The sequence below is a fragment of the Pseudophryne corroboree genome, chromosome 10, assembly GCF_028390025.1.
Source record: "Pseudophryne corroboree isolate aPseCor3 chromosome 10, aPseCor3.hap2, whole genome shotgun sequence".
Classification (NCBI taxonomy): domain Eukaryota; kingdom Metazoa; phylum Chordata; class Amphibia; order Anura; family Myobatrachidae; genus Pseudophryne; species Pseudophryne corroboree.
Window position 1 is genome coordinate 131,083,398 of NC_086453.1, and position 18,861 is coordinate 131,102,258.

The following is an 18,861-nucleotide window of genomic DNA, read 5'->3' on the forward strand; positions in this document are numbered from 1 at the left end:
AGAAAATAAGATTTTACTTACCGATAAATCTATTTCTCGTAGTCCGTAGTGGATGCTGGGCGCCCATCCCAAGTGCGGATTGTCTGCAATACTTGTACATAGTTATTGTTACAAAAAAAAAAAAATCGGGTTGTTATTGTTGTGAGCCGTCTGTTCAGAGGCTCCTACGTTTGTCATACTGTCAACTGGGTTCAGATCACAAGTTGTACGGTGTGATTGGTGTGGCTGGTATGAGTCTTACCCGGGATTCAAAATCCTTCCTTATTGTGTACGCTCGTCCGGGCACAGTATCCTAACTGAGGCTTGGAGGAGGGTCATAGGGGGAGGAGCCAGTGCACACCACCTGATCCTAAAGCTTTATTTTTGTGCCCTGTCTCCTGCGGAGCCGCTAATCCCCATGGTCCTGACGGAGTCCCCAGCATCCACTACGGACTACGAGAAATAGATTTATCGGTAAGTAAAATCTTATTATTTATTTATTTATTTATTTATTTATTACCAGTTATTTATATAGAGCACACATTTTTTGAGGCAGACATTGGTGGTAATGAGCGTCTCCCAAGCCTTCAGGGTTAGAGAAAAGTAGTTTTGGAAATGTTCCTTATTTATGGTGTATTAGTGATGGGTTTTGTTTTTTTTTTTTTTCATTTAACTGCATAGAATTTAGTGTACTGTAGTTTTTCTTTCTTAATGGTTTTCTTTTACTTAACCATTTTAATTTTGCTAACATGACCTCTAGGAAAATTGGGTAAATAGCACTTACTGTGTAGATGAGAATTGGAACTACCAACAATGTGGCTGCAATGGAGACCATTTACTATTGTAATTCTTGTAGGATATTTGTATATGTTATACTCCTAGATTATCCAAAATCTTAAAACCGCTTCCACAGAATGTAACCTTCCCAGAGGTACCTGCTCTGGGTGTGCCTAATAATATTTCTGTACCTAGTAACTCCATAGCGTGTTACAGTAATAAATAAATAAATTCCTGATTTTGAAGATAAATGTAATTATACATTGTATAATATGTATCCACAGACTCTCAGGGGGCTATTCACTTCCTTGCAGTATATGACTAAGAGCGTTGCTACTGTTTCCTTGCACACTAAACATTGTCTGCTATATTTAAACAGCGATGTACGTCCGCTCATCAGAGAATTGAATATATCCCTTCGTTTGGTACCGTCTTTAGTGCTGTCAATTGTCAGCATTTATAAATGTACACATGTTTAAAGCGCAACGGAATATGCTGCGCTATATAAGAAACTGTTAATAAATAAATAAACATGTTGTGTTTTGGGTTTTTTTATTATGTTTTGTTTCTCTGTACACTGTTGCAGTTTAGAAAAGATCTATGCTTCTGTGCAACAGGTGTCAAATACTTGTAAGCATTTTATGCTGTTAACAAAGTTGGTTTACATTCTTTCAACCTCATCTATCTTTTTTTTTTTTTTCTTAGCCGTCAGGGCCGACACCATATAGGGCACAATATCCAGCACGCATGGCAGAGCAAAGTATTGATGTGAGTATTTTAGTCTGTACAACTGACCTGAAGAACAAAAACCTTTTCTGTATAGATTTTGTTTTGTTGCCGTTCTAAGTGGCAGCATGTTACAGAATAATATTATGATCCACGCACTGGTGGATGGTTTGTAACAATGTCCTGTGTGTAAGCTTTTGTTGTCTTTAAACTGTTTAACCCTTTTGAAATCTCAATGCCATGTACATCTGTAAGCCTACTTGGAGAAGCCTTGGTGTGCATAGGAGAAAGTGCTTCCACCATGTTAGAAGGTGCCTCTATCCAGCTACAAACTTATGTATTTCTTTCTAGTGAAGTTTTCCCTTTGAAACAAGTGCATTTTGCATTTTAGAATTAGGTGGACATGTACTAAGCAGTGATAAAAGTGGAGAAGTGAGCCAGTGGAGAAGTTGACCATGGCAACCAATCAGCTGCTCTGTATACATTTCTAGTATGCAAATTATAAATGTTACGTCAATGCTGATTGGTTGTCATGGGCAACTTCTCCACTGGCTCACTTCTCCACTTTTATCACTGCTTAGTACATGTTCCCCTTAGTCTCCAATCTTGCATTTGGCAACGTAGCCTCCTTTCTCTCTTCTTTGCGATTCTGTCCCAGCTTATACCTGGTAACAAAGGGGTAACTACAAGGTTTTTATGTAAGCCACAACAATGGAGGCTTTTGTCAAAGGAAGACTTGCAGCTGTGTGGTGTTAATATTTACGTCTCATGTCAGCGACCCTTAGCTCTGTATTGAGACTGGTACAGACTGTTTATATAAGCCATTTTAAACTAGTGGTTTTTTAAGCAGAAAACTGCGATGGCAATTTAACATGCAATTTGAATTCAGGGTTGTCAGCCATCATTATGTTCCAATGCTTTCCATAGGCTAATTCCGGAAGTGGGCTTTGTGTGGAAAACCTGGAACCCTTTAGTACAGGCCTGTCCAACCTGTGGCTCTCAAGCTGTTGTGAAACTACACATCCCACCATGCCCTGCCATAGGTTTGCTATTAGGAAATTCTAAACTGGTGGCAGGGCATGGTGGGATGTGTAGTTTCACAATAGCTGGAGGGCCACAGGTTGGGCAGGCCTGCCTTAATAAAACAAAAAGAAATAATGCATGTGCTGAATTTTTCCATTTTATGCAACATGATCTTTTAAAACCTCACTGCAGTGAAGATGTATTAAGACTTTGATAGTAATTAATGGAGAGAGAGAAAGGGGTCTATTCGTGTACAGAACGAAAATTAAATTGTTACTTATAACTATACATCATATATAGCTTTGATAATTAGCAATTCATGTATAATCTCCTCTCTGGCAAGCGATACGGTATCCTGGGCTCCAGCAGTGCTGTCTTCTCCTGCGTCCACTCTGCGGTGCTTGGAGTCAGTCGGTGGGACCCTTCTGCGCATGTGAGGCAGCTGAGGTCCCTGGAGGCTGCAGGGACCTGCTTGGGAGTTCAGGGGGTGGAGGTGCAGGGAAACATGGAGCTTCCCTGCCGGTAACTCTATCCTGAGATGGTGAATCCTTTCATGAATCGCACTCCCCATACTAAAGTATTGTGATGCGATTCAGGCACAGAGCCGGCGTGCTCCTGGAGAAGTCAGGAACTTCTCCACTGGAACCCACTTCATGAATAGCACTAAGCAGAGTAAAGCCCTGTTTTCCACAAAACAGGGCTTTTCTCTGCTTTACGAGTAGACCCCATTGTACCAAACGCCTCCTAACTGCCATGTCACAGGTCATATTTATAATGACAGTTAGGAGCTGGTTGGTTAGCTTAGTACATCTGTCCTCGTAGCCCTAAATAGAGGCAACACAGCATACACCACGGCACAAAAACTGCGTAACACGTGATGCATTCAAATGATGATGATAAAACAGCTGATTATTTTTTTTAAAAGGAGGAAAAAAACCTGCTAAGTAATACACTAATACTTGTACTATAACTAGGCCTATAAAAGTTATATTTCATCAAATAATGTTTCAATTTTGTTTAATAGGTTCTTCTAAATAAGATGTGTGGTCAGGATAAACTACTCATTAGCATTGAAGAGGAATCTTCTCACCTTCGATCTGAAAAGGTAATTTGTCTGTTTTATGAAAATGTTCTGGAAACACCATAGGATTGAAACGGGGTTATACTGACACAAACACTGCGTTACATACACAGGCACACTGGACAGCATACATGATAGTACACGTGCATCTAAACAATTACAAGGTGAGAGATCTATTTATCCAGTGTAGGAGAATCAGTGATACTTTCCTCAGGTTACAGATAATCTGTTCTGCAAGTCTGCACAAACTATAAGGGAAAGCGTATACCTTAAGGGGGGTACTCACGGAGCGATCGCTGCTTAAAATCTAAGCAATCTGACTAGATTGCTTAGATTTTAAGCACGATCGCTCCGTGTGTAGCCCCCTCAGCGATAGCGATGCGCAGCCCCGCGCATCGCTATCGCTGCTGCTAGATTGGCCAATCTAGCGGGTCGCTCACTTCACCCGCTGGGTGAAGTGAGCGGCCCCCCCGTCTCCCCCCGCACGCTCAGCACAGATCGCGCTGTGCTGAGCGCCGGGAGAGATGTGTGCTGAGCGGTTCGCTCAGCACACATCTCTCTGACATCGGCCCGTGAGTACTGGCCTTAAGTCTTCAAGTGGGCACATCAGTGTAGAAAAAGTTTATTACATGGGTATTCACTCCAGCTGGAACTACACAGGCTTGGATGTGTAGTTTCACAACAGCTGTAGGGACGCATGTAAATGGTGCATATTTTTGAGTATTCTTTGCTGTGCGTAAAATACCTTTGGAACCAGCTTTCAGCTGACAAAAACAAACTTTTAAATTGAATGAAAGCTATTTTGGGGTGAACATCGATGGTTCAAAACCATTGATGGTTTATTACAGATGTTGAATACTTCCCCCAGGGGCGTAGCCAAAACTTTTTGGCCCCATAGCAACATTTTGAAGGGGCCCCCGTCCCAATGCTTCTAGAGAGACAATTCTCTGCAGCAGTTGTTAATTTTATGCCCTATAATAGTGCCCTAGATCATTTTCTGTACCATAGTGGAGCCTTATTTAATGTTATGCCCCATAGTAGTGCCCTACTTTCTTTTATGAATCCCAGTAGTGCTTAAGCTCACCCTATGTAACATTTCACAGATGCCAGTACACATTATGCCGCACAGTACCCCCCAAATCACATTATCATATATAGTGCTTCCCGTTCATATTGTGCCTTATTACAATGCCCCTTATATTATATAACATTAAAATGCCCTCCAGTTCATTTTATACCAAACTACAATGAGCAGGTCCAGGGGCATACCTAGATATATTGCAGGCCCAAAGGAAAAAGTTTGAAAGGACCCCATCGTACCGCCCAATGGTGAAAATGTATATAACACATGTAACTTTGACAGGGAAGATGGGCCCCTCTCTGCTCTGGGCCCCATAGCCGCTGCACTCCCTGCACCTATGGTAGCTACGCCCCTTCCTTTCACCATCGATGGGAGAGAACCGAATTGTTTCCTGGCATTGATGGTATCTGTATGCAAAATGGTTTTGCTATTAGGGAATGCTAAAACTGTGTGGCAGGGCATGCTGGGATGTGTAGTTCCATGACAGTTGGAGAGCCACAGATTGGCCTGGTCTGTGTTAAGCGGTCAGTCGGCAGCATTGTTTGTAAGAGCTGGGAATGGGATGTCCTGCCTCCTACACAGGCTGAGTTGTCATTCACATCTCAGCCCCGCCCCCAGCTCTCACACAGAAGCAGAGCCAGCTGCCGTGCATGCGCATGGTAGCCATCGATGGATGCCACACCAGTGGCCATCCCCTAAAGCTGTGATTGGTCACACGCAAAAGTATATTTTCCATCTCTCCTGACACCTTGTAGTGTGCGGAGAGTAAGCGTGAATCTTTTTAAGTGCGCTGGTCATCCACATTGACATTCTAGTGCATCTAGTGTAGTCTCAAATACTCAGTCCAACGTGCTGCATTCTTAAAAAAAAAAAAATGCAGCAGGAAACTCCTTTTTTAAAATGAGTGTTTGACAGCTGCATACTTAGAGGCTGATGCGGAGTTCAAAGTAAATCTGCATACATTGCTTAAAAAAAACTATGCATGTTACAAATGCATGTGTTTGCCAGAGGCAGAGCTTGAATCATCTACAGATACAATCACATCTATCACTGTGTATGTAGCATATGCACCTGGCTTGCTACAAGTACTACAGTAGCACTTCTACTAGGTGCAAAAGATACACCTCTTACTTTGCATGTTTTTGCTTGCGTCCAATTGAGAAAATTGGATTTTGAGAATGCTCCCTTCCTGAAGTTTGGCTACATAAGTTAGTTTTCTGCCCCAATCTTGGTGCAATCAGACGAACGATACAGAAGTGTCCATATACACTCCAGCTCATGCCAGGTACTTTGCGACTTAACTGCAAGTGTCCCATCAGAGTTTTATTCTCCCCCCCCCCCCCCCCCTCAAATAATGCATCTTATTCACATCACTGATAACAAATGTACAATGCAAGGGTACACGGACTACTGGCACTGGCAGCTCATGTACTTCTGTGTGTCTCTGCCACTAATCTGGGTAAAAAAGGCAGAAGGCATAGGGGGTCATTCAGACCTGATCGCACACTAGGTTTGTTCGCTGCGATCAGGTCAGAACTGCGCATGCGTATGCTCCGCAATGCGCAGGCGCGTTGTACAAGTACAAAGCGGATCGTTGCCCCAGTGATGGATTGTACGAAGAATCTATTGGCACAGCCAATCGCAAGGAGATTTGACAGGAAGAAGGCGTGTGTGGGTGGCAACTGACTGTTTTCTGGGAGTGTTTGGAAAAATGCAGGCGTGTCCAATCGTTTGCAGGGCGGGTGTCTGACGTCAATTCTGGCCCCGGACAGGCTGAAGTGATCGCAACGGCTGAGTAAGTTCTGGGCTACTCAGAAACTGCACAAAACCTTTTTGTACCGGCCGGCTACACATGCGATCGAACACTTGCAAAACAAAAATACACTCCACTATGGGCGGCGACTATGTGCTCGCAGCAGTGCAAAAAACCCTAGCGAGCGATCATGTCTGAATGACCTCCATTGTTCTGATAAGAATGATTTAGGGTGCCTGATAAACTGTCACCCAAAATTTAGGACAGAACAAATACATACCTATGGTGGAGCAACTAAGTCCTGCCAAGCGTCTCGCACCATATAGCACAGAAACGCTAGGTGAATTAGGACACCTCTTTATGATCCAAAAACAGACAAAAGATAATTCCAAGCCCCATGGTGTCAACATCCTATATCTAGTTTCTCTAGCATCCATTAGGTATATTGGGGAATTAGTACGATGGCGTATAGATGGGGTCTTCAACTGGGTGTGCTGGCTCCTCCCCTGTATGCCCCCTCCCACAGGCAGTTTAGAAAAAAGTGCCCTCAGGAGAGGATGCACCATGGGAGTTAGGGGGGTGACGGTTACTGGTCTCTTCAGGCATTAGAGCTGCTTCCCTGCTACAGGACCACCGTCCTGAGAGGTTGTTGTACAGCGGGGCACTGCGCATTAGTTGTCACAATCGCAGCACACCCCTAACAGTAGCCTAAAGGTGAGAAGAGTGGAGAGTACAAACCGGGGGCCCCGCTAGGGGGGTCCCCCAGTTCTTGGTGTGAAACAAATGCAGGGGCGGCATATGGGACCCTCCCGGGGGGACCCGCTATAACTCCCCTGTGTACACTGGCAGTGGTGGTGGAAACGAACACTTCTGTGATGTTTTTACACTTATATGGAGACTTTGCCAGTATAAACATCTATGAAGCTCTGGCACCATTACAGGGGCGGAGCTTCCTCAGAGCAGGGCCAGCTGGGTGTCTCCCTTTCACATACAGTAAGGGCAGGCTTGCTATTACTTGTATGTGTGTTGTTTACTGTAAATGGTAAAACACCAATTATGCAGTGTATGTCACACCAGATTCTCTCCCTCTACATCTGGTTCCATATCATGTGAACAATGCAGCCAGTCCTCACAACTCAGTGAGGGAGCTGGGGGAGGGTCAAAAACCTTCCTGGCTAGGTGCCATAAAATCCATGATGTCAGATGTGTCATCTCAGCTCACTGCTAATACTCAAAAAAAAAGTCAACAACTGCAGTAGGCTGTTGCAGACCTTGTTGCAAGGGCAGATGTTCAACAGCCCCCCGTTTCTAGATCAGGACCACAAAAACGTGGGTTACCTGCTTTACTCTCAGACCCTGATGAGGAGATGCAGGAGGAGGGGGAGGACTTGGATTTTGTTACTGGGGATTCCCCTTCTGCACAGGGTATTGAGCCCCTCATTCTTGCTATGCGGGATGTGTTAAAACTCCCTCTAGAGGACGCTGCAGCATAGCAGTCGTTTTTCTTCACACAGAACAAACTCTGTCACTTTCCCTGATTCTGCAGAGCTGGATGATCTGTTTAAGTTAGCCTGGAAAAATCCAGATAAGAAATACCAAGTGACAAACTGTTTTTGCACACTTTCCCATTTGCTCATGAAGGCAGGAATCTCTGGGAAGAACCCCCGGCTGTAGACGTATCCGTCTCTCGCCTATCTAAAAAGGCGGTACTGCCAGCTCCGGGCTCCTTTACCATAAAGGACCCTGGGGATAGAAAAATAGAGACTACACTAGAGTCTATCTACACAGCGGCTAGTATATCACAAAGACTGGTCATAGCGGGTTTCTGGATGACTCATGCCATTCATACGTGGGCTACTCAAATTCAAGAGTGCCTCCCAGCGGATATGTCCCTGGTCACTACTTTGATTCGCCTAAAAGACATTCAAGACACTGCACGCATCCTGTGTGACTCTCTCAAGGAGATAGGCAATATTAATGTTAGGACCACTGCTATGGCAGTGTTGGCGCGCAGAGCTTTGTGTTTGCGTCAGTGGATAGCGGACGCAGAATCCAAGCGCAGTGTAGAGTCTTTTTTTTTTTTTTTCAGGGGATTGGCTCTTCGGGGTTGAATTGGATACGTGGATTTCTAAAGTTACTGCGGGGAAATCCATGTTTCTCCCCTTTGGGGCCCCGCCGGCTAGACGTTACTAGCGGCGCCATCTGCTCAGTCCTTTCAGTCTAACAGATTTAGATCTAGGGCCAGTGGTGCCTCCAATGCGACTAGAGGCGTCGGAGGTAAGACAAGAAAACCGGCAACCGCAGGTTCTGAGGAACAGAGCACCAGTTCATCTTCCACTAAGGCCTCAGCATGATGGTGCCCACCCACCCCGAGGGGATCTCGAGGGTTGGAGCCCGGCTGCGTCCCTTCAGCCGCATCTGGGAAAGCTCCTGCCAGGATACCTGGGTAAAGGACCTAATTTCTACAAGCTGGAGTTCGACAGCGCTCCTCCCCAACAATTTTTCAAATCAAGCTTACCAGCTTTGGAGGATACGCCTGTTACGCTGCAACAGGACATCCTAAAATTGGTCCAGTCCCAAGTCATTGTTCCAGTGCCACTGCAACAACAGGGAAAGGGTTACAACTCCAACCTGTTCGTGGTTCCGAAACCGAACGGTTCGGTAAGGCCCATTTTGAATTTAAAATCCTTGAACCCTTACCTAAAGTTCAAGATGGAATCCTTGCGAGCAGTGATTGTGGGCCTGGAAGAACGGGAGTTCATGGTTTCACTGGATATAAAGGATGCCTATCTCCATATCCCGATTTAGCCACCTCACCAGGCTTGCCTGCGGTTTGCCCTGCTGAACGATCACTACCAGTTCCAGGTTCTACACTTCAGCCTGTCCACAGCTCCGAGGGTGTTCACGAAGGTGATTGCGGAGATGATGTTCCCACTCTGGGTCCAGGGGGTCAATATTGTCCCTTACCTGGACGATCTCTTGATAAAGGCGAGATCCAGGGAGCTTTTATTGCTCCATGTAGACCACACTATCCAACTTCTGTCACACCATGGGTGGATCCTCAATTTACAGAAGTCCCACCTGGAGCCAACTCAGCAGCTCCTGTTCCTGGGAATGTTGCTGGACACTGTGGATTTTGGGGAAAATGGTAGCCTCATACAAGGCGATCCAGTATGGAAGGTTCCATGCCAGAACATTTCATGGATCTCCTGTGCAAGTGGTCCGGATTACATCTTCAGATGCACTGGATAATACGGCTGTCACTTCAGACCAGGATTTCCCTCCTGTTGTGGCTACAGTCCTCAAACCAGCTGGAAGGTCGAAGTTTCGGGATTCAGGATTGGACCCTCCTCACGACAGATGCGAGTCTGACAGGATGGGGAGCTGTCACCCAGGAGGCTCAGTTCCAGGGCAGGTGGTCAGCCCACAAAGCTCTACTTCCGATCAACATTCTGGAACTTCGGGCGATCTACAATGCTCTGCTTCAGGCCTCTCCTCTACTCGGGGATCACACGATCCAAATTCAGTTGGACGACGCCATAGCAGTGGCGTACATAAATTGACGAGGGACTAAAAGCAGGGCCTGCATGCGAGAAGTGTCAAAGATACTCCTCTGGGCAGAAAGAAATGCAAGAGTAATGTCTGCAATCTTCATTCCGGGAGTGGACAACTGGGAAGCGGACTTCCTGAGTCGTCACGATCTCCACCCGTGAAAGTGGGGGCGCCACCATCAGGTGTTTCAGCAGATCATTGACCGGTGGGGCTGCCCACAAATAGACACGATGGCTTCTCGACTCAACAAGAAGCTTCACTGGTATTGCTCATGAACCAGGGACCCTCAGACGAGGACAGTAGATGCACTGACGTTGCCTTGGCCTTACCGGCTGGTCTACCTGTTTCCTCCAATTCCATTGATCCCAAGGGTGCTAAAGCGAATCGGGAATCAAGGAGTCCAGGCAATTCTGATTGCCCCTGATTTGCCTCGGAGGGCGTGCTACGCGGATCTTCTGGACATGTCCGTCAAAAACCCTTGGCCTCTGCCAATGAGGAGAGATCTTCGTCTACTCGGATTTACGGCGACTTCGTTTTACGGCATGGAGGTTGAGCGCAACTTCCTAGCTCACAAAGGCCTTTCCAAAAAGGTTATTGCTACCATGGTTCAGGCCAGGAAGCCTGTGACGTCAAAACACATCATATCTGGAGAAGATATGTCTCTTGGTGCGAGGAACGCACGTATCCGCCTGCAGAGTTCCACTTGGGACGTTTCTTACGTTTCCTGCAGGCTGGTGTGGATAAGGGCTTACGTCTGGGTTCCATTAAGCTCCAGATGTCGGCTCTCTCAACTTTCTTCCAGAAGAAATTGACAGTGTTGCCAGAAGTTCAGACCTTCTTGCAAGGTCTACTCCACCTCCTTTTGTGCCGCCCACAGCATCCTGGGATTTGAATGTAGTGTTGGAATTTCTACAGTCCTCCTCCTGGTTTGAACCTGTGATGACGGTAGAAGACAAGTACCTCACGTACTTGACAGAAGACTGTGATGTTACTGGCCCTGGCTTCTGCTAGGTGTGTCTCTGAATTGGGGGCCTTATCGTGTAAAAGTCCCTATTTGGTCTTTTATGAGGACAGAGTAGAGCTCAGGACTAGGCAGCAGTTCCTGCCGAAGCTCGTCTCTGCATTCCACTTAAATCAACCTATTGTGGTTTTGCAGGTTGTCACTTCTGCTCCTCCGGAGGCACTGGATGTTGTGCGAGCCTTGAAGATCTATATCAAGAGAACTGCTCTGATCAAAAAGAGGGATTCATTGTTTGTGCTCTATGATGCGCAGAAAAAGGGCTGCCCTGCTTCAAAGCAGTCCATTGCTCGTTGGCTTAGGCTTACTATCCAACAGGCCTATGTGTCGGCAGCTTTGCCCGTTCCACAGTCTCTGAAGGCCAACTCTACGAGATCAGTGGGGTCTTCCTGGGCGGCTGCCCGTGGAGTCTCAACCTTGCAACTATGCCGAGCTGCTACCTGGGCGGGGAAGAAGACCTTTGTGAAGTTCTACAGGTTTGATACCATGGCCAAAGAGAATACCCAGTTTGGGCAAGTGGTGCTGCAGACGTCTCCGCACATTGCCGCCCGTTATGGAAGATTTGGGACGTCCCCATCAACCTAATTCCCCAATGGATGCTAGAGAAAATAGGATTTTAATTACCTACTGGTAAATCCTTTTCTCGTAGTCCTTAAGGGATATTAGGCGCCCGCCTCAGTGCGTTGACTTTTCTGCAGGTTTTCTCTTATATGGTTACCTGTTCAGCTGTTGCTGTATTGTTACCAGCCGTTGCTGGTCGTTTTCTGTTGTTGGTGTGCTGGTGTGTGAATCTCACCACTCGTTATGTTCCTTCTCTCAAGTATGTCCATTCTCATTCGGGCACTATTTTACCTATAACTGCCTGAGGGAGGGGGCATAGAGGGGACGAGCCAGCACACCCAGATGAAGAAATTTAAAGTGCACTGGCTCCTTTAAACCACATCTACACCCCATTGTACTAATTTCCCAATATACCTTATGGACTACGAGAAAAGGATTTACTGGTAGGTAATTAAAATCCTATTTTTTGCATTTCTATTTTACAGTTTGACATTTTTATTGATGTTTTATGTTGTGCTTTTTAGGAGAAACTGGAGGATGCTCTTCAACTAACACATCAACACCTTGAGGAGTTCCAGGGTCAGGAGCAAGTGATTGAGAACATCTGGTACCAGCAGAGGCTACTGCAGGATGACCTAGTGTATGTGCGGGCCAGGCTGTGTGACCTCTCTCTGGTGGGTATATACCTATAGTTTAGCTAGTCATAGGATTTGGCAAAACCTACTCTAATTATTTGTGGTATTCACATACATTAAGGTGATAAAGCAAATTTGAATGTAGCTAATATTTTAGTTTTTTTATTATATAAATGTGTATATATTACAGTAAGATAGAGAATGCTTTAATGTCAAATATATTCAATAACATGCATTTACAGTATAATCATTGAAAAGTACAAATCCTCAACTCCTATTTATTTTGCATTCGTTTGCACCTACAAGTTTGCTTGACATTCTGGAAACTGTCAATTTTATATAAAAAAAATTGTGGCACTTGCAGGGACGCAAAAGGGTGGATTTGACAGCGGTAATCCGGTACGGACTGGGGCTGTAATACAGACCTAGTACATTACTAGGGCTCAAGGGAGCATGTGTACGGTTCACAGGGGCGTTGCCACAAGTTATGGGGGCCTGGACTCGTGGCGTTCCACCATCTATCTGTATGCCGGATGGCCAAGCAGAGTGCCGGGAGGCTGCTCTGCTCGGCCAGCCCCGCTCTCTGTTTAACAGACTGGACCATCTGGCCATTGGCACACAAAATTATTATTTTTTTTCCAGTGGCTCAATATTTGTTGTAAACATAGCCTTCTCCCATACTTAACATGTTAGTTTATTTTTTTGTAATAAGTGAAATGGCGGGGCGTGGCCTGGATACTGAAGGCAGCAGACGTGCCTTACATGAGCTCCTGCAGTTAGCAGTATATGTATTCTATTATATAGCCCTTTGCTGTCCCTATTTTCAGCAGAGTTGACTCCGGCCCCTCCCGACCACCCAGAGGTGCCCCTGAAGGAGCCGCGGAATCGGGGAGCACCTTTAGGAGCTCCCGCGTATTGCGGCCTGCGGGCGTCCTCCGGACCGGGACCTCAATTTTTCCCCAGAGCGGAAGGCCTTCCGGAACCAGTGAAGTGGCACTGTGGTTCCTCCCCCCATTACCTCTTGGTGACGGAGCAGCAACTACGTGCTCCGCGAGGCAGCCACTGGAGACCGGCAGCCGTGCCCTGTCCCTGGCCAGCCGGAGCCGCCAGGCATGAGTCAGAGAGAAGCGGCGCCCGGCGGTCACGTGTGACGGGAGACCTGATCCGAGCTCGGAGCTTGCTCCCGCACTTGGCGCTCAGCGATACACCGCAGGCGGACCTGCGGGGACGGGTGCAGTGGAGACCTCAGAGCTGCGCTATTGAAAAGGGAGATAGTGTATCACCCCCACTCCCCTCACGAATTTAATCTGACAGGGTACCTTTACCTTTATATCACCTCCACAGTCTGAAGCCCCTGCATAACTGCTGGCCCACGCTATTCCATGCAATACGGGCCCCTCTATACTGAGATCATTCATAAGAGATAAAGTTGGCTCCTTGGACCTCAAAGGCAAACAGAACTGCCTTGCCCCAGCCACCCGGAGGATTGAGCTGTAAACTGCGTCCCCAGCACCTCACACCGACCAGCGGCCATCTTACCTCCACTGCTGCAGTCTGCTCTCAGAAGACCGGAGACGGGAGCTGCACTGTCACTGCTGCGGATCGTCGATGGTGCGGTGAGGAACTCTCCTCCTCCTGACTTTCTGTGCCCTGAACACCTTCTCCCGCTGCCTGCGGACCCGCAGGGCCATTGGTTCCCTAGCTATGTGTCTGCTTGCCTAATGTAGCCCCGAGGCCACGTGGGGGTCCTTGCACGGTGACAATCCACATGCTGCATACTGCTGAGGATATGTGAAAGTGTAATTCTATATTGCTCTACTAGAAGACCGATCTCATGGTGAGAGGGATTAAGAAAAATAAGGCCAAGACCAAGCCGGACGCGATCCCATCCCCTGCGATTCGTCATTCGTCGGACCTACGTCAGTTCTTATCTACTCCAACCTCAATCCCCACTACTTCCTCAACTGTCCCGACCTCCCCGAATCTACACAGTCCGGCGGACGACATGTCATCCCCCGGGCCTCCACAGGCCCCCTCTCTGTCTGCGGAGATAAGCGAGATATTATCTCATGTGAGATCGCTCCCCACGAAGCAAGATTTCTCAGCCTTGGAGTCTCGCTTACTTTCCACCATCACTCAGGAAGTGACAGCGCTCCGACAAGATATGTCCCAAATTGCGACTCGTGTTGATGTCTTGGAACGCCATGAATCGTCTACTGTGGACTTTCTGACTAAATTTCGGGAGGCGCTATCTCAACAACGGGACGATATTTCTTTTCTAAAATCACGCATTGAGGATATGGATAATCGCGGCCGGCGAAATAATATCAGAGTCAGGGGCTTACCTGAGAGTGTCCAACAGGCTGACCTGACAACCGCCTTAACTACGATATTTGGAGAACTTATTGACCTGGATCCGAATAAGGACATTATATTTGATAGAGCTCACCGAGCCCACCGTCCTCGCGGCTTACCCTCCGATAGACCACGAGACGTGATTTGCAGGCTCCATTATTATGTCCAAAAAGAGGAAATAATGAGGTCGGCCCGTCAGCTGGACAGCATTGACTTTCAAGGAGACAAGATTCAGATATTTCCTGACCTTGCCTGGTCGACCTTACAACAACGTCGAGCCCTGAAACCTCTTACAGACTCTCTCAGGAAACTCGAGCTAAAATACAGATGGGGCTTCCCTTTCTCCCTCCAGGTCTCTCATGGTGGCAAAGTCGCGAGGCTCTCCAGACCTACGGATTCACAGGCCTTCTTCACGATCTTAGGAATTCCTCCGGTACCGTTACCAGATTGGGACGCTTTTCACCACCTACCGGAACTGCCTGTTGTGCTCCCTCCAGACGACGCGTGGCAACAAGTTCGTTCCCCACAGAGGCGGGGAGCTAATCCTGGTCCACGTTCTTCAGAGCCTCCCTGAATGGGAAGTTTCGCTCCGAGTGGACGTAAACTTACTTGCTACCCATGCTACACACTGAGTTTTTGTTGTTGTTGTTTTTTTTCCTAAATAATGCCATGTGTCGCTCACACGTGAGATCGGTTTTTGTAACTTAGTAATAGTATGCAGTTGCCATGGTTTCAAAGATAAGCGATGTGGTATCGTCGACATGTTATTTCGGTTTAATTTTATACCGAATTCATTATCTTGTTGAAGATACTCACATACACAATTGACCAACCTTCATGAAACCTGGTCTGATAGTCTAAGGATTATATGTACACTTTTATATAAGCTTTTATATTTTTTTATTTTTGTGTCACTTATGCCTTTGTACACACCTCAGTAATACCACACATTTGATTAGATTCTATCTTGTGGTTGGTCGCTGTCCTGGGCCCCCCGTAAGACCCCCACTATGCTGCATCCCCTGTCTCTTTGGACTGGGAGTCGGCAGGATTCCGCTCCTGTCCTTTTTGCAGCAGTCCTTCTTATAGTATTATCATCTCTGTTTATTGTCAAAGTATTTTACGGCGTGGATTCCCACGCTGCATCTTTTTTTTCTTCTTTTCTCTTCTTTCCCTTTTCTCCTATTTCTTTCCCTTGCTGCTCTTCCTTTCCCTCCCCAAATGTCTGCCGTAGGAAAGACTATTGTGAAGCAATTAGATCCGCCTGATAATGGGGGTGAACGATCTACATGTAACTACCCTTAACGTCAAAGGGTTGAATGTTCCTGAGAAAAGGTCTAAACTTCTTAAATGGCTTAGAGATGAGAAAGCTGACGTTGCTTTTATTCAGGAAACACATTTCAAGATGGGACATGTGCCGTCCCTAAAATGCCACTACTTTCCTCATGTTTTCCTGTCTAATAACTCTACTGGTAAGACATTGGGCGTAGCTATATTATTGGCTCGCCACCTGCCTGTTCTTAATGTGGCCAATGGTCCTGGCGCTTTAACGACACTTTTCTGCAGGACGCAGATTGTAGGTCCCGAATCGATAACGCTTTAGATTCTTATATTAGTACTAATGACTTAGATGATATTTCCAAAGTCTCAGTCTGGGAAGCTCACAAATGTGTCATTAGAGGGGTTTGTGTTCAGATAGGTTCTTTCCGCAAAAAGCAGAGGGAGAAACTTAGGGGTGATTTATTGTCTAAAATACAATCTCTCGAGCTCCTACACAAAAAATCCCAGACCACACAACATTATGCCGATCTTGAAGCTGCTAGGGCAGATCTGAATAAGTTACTCTCTGATAGAATCAAGTTTTCTTATCGGAAGTGCCGTAGCAGATACTATCAATGGGGCAATAAACCTGGGAAATTACTAGCCAAAGCCCTTAGGGAACAACGTGCTCTTACTTTTATTCACACGATTAAAAATAGCCACGGACAATCCCAACACCAGACACCCCACATCGCTAGGGCCTTTAGGGCATATTATTCCACCCTGTACAACCTCTCCGGCCCGACCGGAAGAATTGATAAGTTGTCTCATCAAACAGCTATAGCTGATTACTTACGGGCCTTAGACTTCCCCACACTATCCACAAAAGAAGTAGAAGATCTAGACGCCCCGTTTTCTACTGAGGAGGTTCAGAAAGCTATTGAATCCTCCCCCAACGGCAAGAGCCCTGGTCCCGATGGATACACCACTGCCTATTACAAAGCTTTTAAAGAGAAATTAGTCCCTATGCTCACGAGAGCCTTTAACACCATATCAGATCAATCGCCTTTTTCCCCACAATCTCTTGAAGCCCATATTGCAGTTCTACCCAAAGAGGGTAAAGACCCCAGTCTTTGCTCCAGTTACCGGCCAATCTCACTGTTAAATATAGACATAAAACTTTTTGCTAAACTGATTGCAAACCGCCTCAAACTATTATTACCTGGTCTGATACATAGTGATCAAGCGGGATTTGTTTTAGGCCGAGAAGCTAGGGATAACACCTCTAAAGTGCTCAACATGATTCATTATGCCGGCCAGCTTTCATCCCCATCAATCATACTGTCGACCGATGCCGAAAAAGCATTCGACAGAGTGGACTGGGACTTTCTGGCTGGTATACTGAAGCATCTGGGACTTGGCAACGCCTGTCTTCACAGAATTTTATCTCTCTACACCTCCCCGTCCGCCAAAATTAGGATTAATGGCTCCCTTTCTGATTCCTTTCCAATCTCTAATGGCACGCGACAGGGCTGTCCACTATCCCCATTGCTCTTTGTCCTTTGCATGGAAACATTAGCTCGAAGCATTAGGGCGAACCCGAGTATTTCAGGCCTGTTGGTTAACGGGACAGAATACAAACTGGCATTATATGCCGACGACCTACTCGCTATAATCGCAAAACCGGTCACTTCTTTGCCAAACTTGATGGAAGAATTTGATAAGTTTGGAGCCCTCTCTAACTTCAAAATAAATTATTCTAAATCTATTGCCATGAATTTAACTACTCCTCCTGATACAGTAGAGGGCTTGAAACATGCCTTCCCTTTTACTTGGCATGATCACAAATTAAAATACCTGGGGGTGTTACTGACCAACGATTTATCCAAATTATTCTCCTTGAATTTTATTCCCCTATTGGCTAAGCTCCGCCTGGACTTCCAGAAATGGAAGAAATTAAGACTGTCTTGGTTCGGCAGGATTAACGTAGTCAAAATGAATACCCTCCCTAGGATACTATTCTTTCTTCAGACACTTCCGATACACATCCCCCGGCTTTGGCTCCGAGACGTCCAGAATCTTATTCGTGCGTTTGTTTGGGGCTGTAAGACACCCAGGTTTAAACACGACATCTTATTTAGGAGAAAACACCACGGAGGGCAACAACTCCCACATATTCCTAACTACTACCACGCAGTACATTTGAATAGGATTCTGGAATGGACACGTGCTAAAGACCGCAAACAATGGGTCCTACTAGAGGAGGGCTGTTTCCCACACTATATTGAAATTGCACCTTGGCTCCCCACCCTTTCCGAAGGTTTCACACCCCACGGTCTCCCCTACGCTCAAATTATGGGCCACGCTGAGATCCCAGAGCCACATATCCTCCAAATGGTCCCCTCTAACCTCCCTTCTCTATAACTCCGAGTTTGCTCCAGGCCTTCACGGGACAGCTTTCGCTCCATGGGCGGAAGCCGGGATTTTTAGAGTCGGTCAGCTGGTGAGCTCGGGTAGGGTGCGCTCCTTCTCAGATGTTCAGTCTTCTTGGAACCTACATAGTGCTGAGTTTTGGAGGTTCCTGCAGGTTCATCATTTTATATCATCCTCTAAGAACCTCTCTGATATAACCAGGGACCTCACCGCGTTTGAAAGCCTATGCACCTCTCCCAGCTCTCCCACACATACAATCTCACAAATCTATGTGCTTATCATGGAAAACTTTTTCCCGCAACCCCCTACCTTTCTGGCTTCCTGGGAGAAGGAACTATCAGGGCTACCTTCGCAGATTAACTGGGAATCCGTATTTAAGAACGCCCAGGCGAGTTCTCTATGCTTATCGACACTTGAGACCCTCTATAAACTTATATATAGGTGGTATAGGACTCCTCGTGTTCTTAATAAAATGTTTCCCTCTCTCTCGAACCTGTGTTGGAGATGCAAAAATGCCCCAGGAAGCTTCATACATATTTGGTGGGACTGCCCTCTCATAACCCCATTTTGGGCAGAGGTATTTAAATGCACCGAACAGATAGTGGGAGATAAGATCCCGAAAGACCC

The 18,861-nt window shown here is 46.4% G+C and overlaps 1 protein-coding gene across 3 annotated transcripts in view; it reads left to right on the forward strand.

Moving 5' to 3' along the window:
• LOC134966228 (pleckstrin homology domain-containing family A member 7-like) overlaps positions 1-18,861 on the forward strand; it is a 144,976-nt gene that overhangs the window by 97,705 nt on the left and 28,410 nt on the right. For all 3 annotated transcript variants that reach the window (XM_063942796.1, XM_063942795.1, XM_063942794.1), the window contains 3 exons: positions 1,462-1,524; positions 3,530-3,610; positions 12,076-12,225. In XM_063942796.1, the coding sequence (XP_063798866.1) occupies positions 1,462-1,524; positions 3,530-3,610; positions 12,076-12,225 (294 nt within the window). The remainder of the gene's footprint in view (positions 1-1,461; positions 1,525-3,529; positions 3,611-12,075; positions 12,226-18,861) is intronic.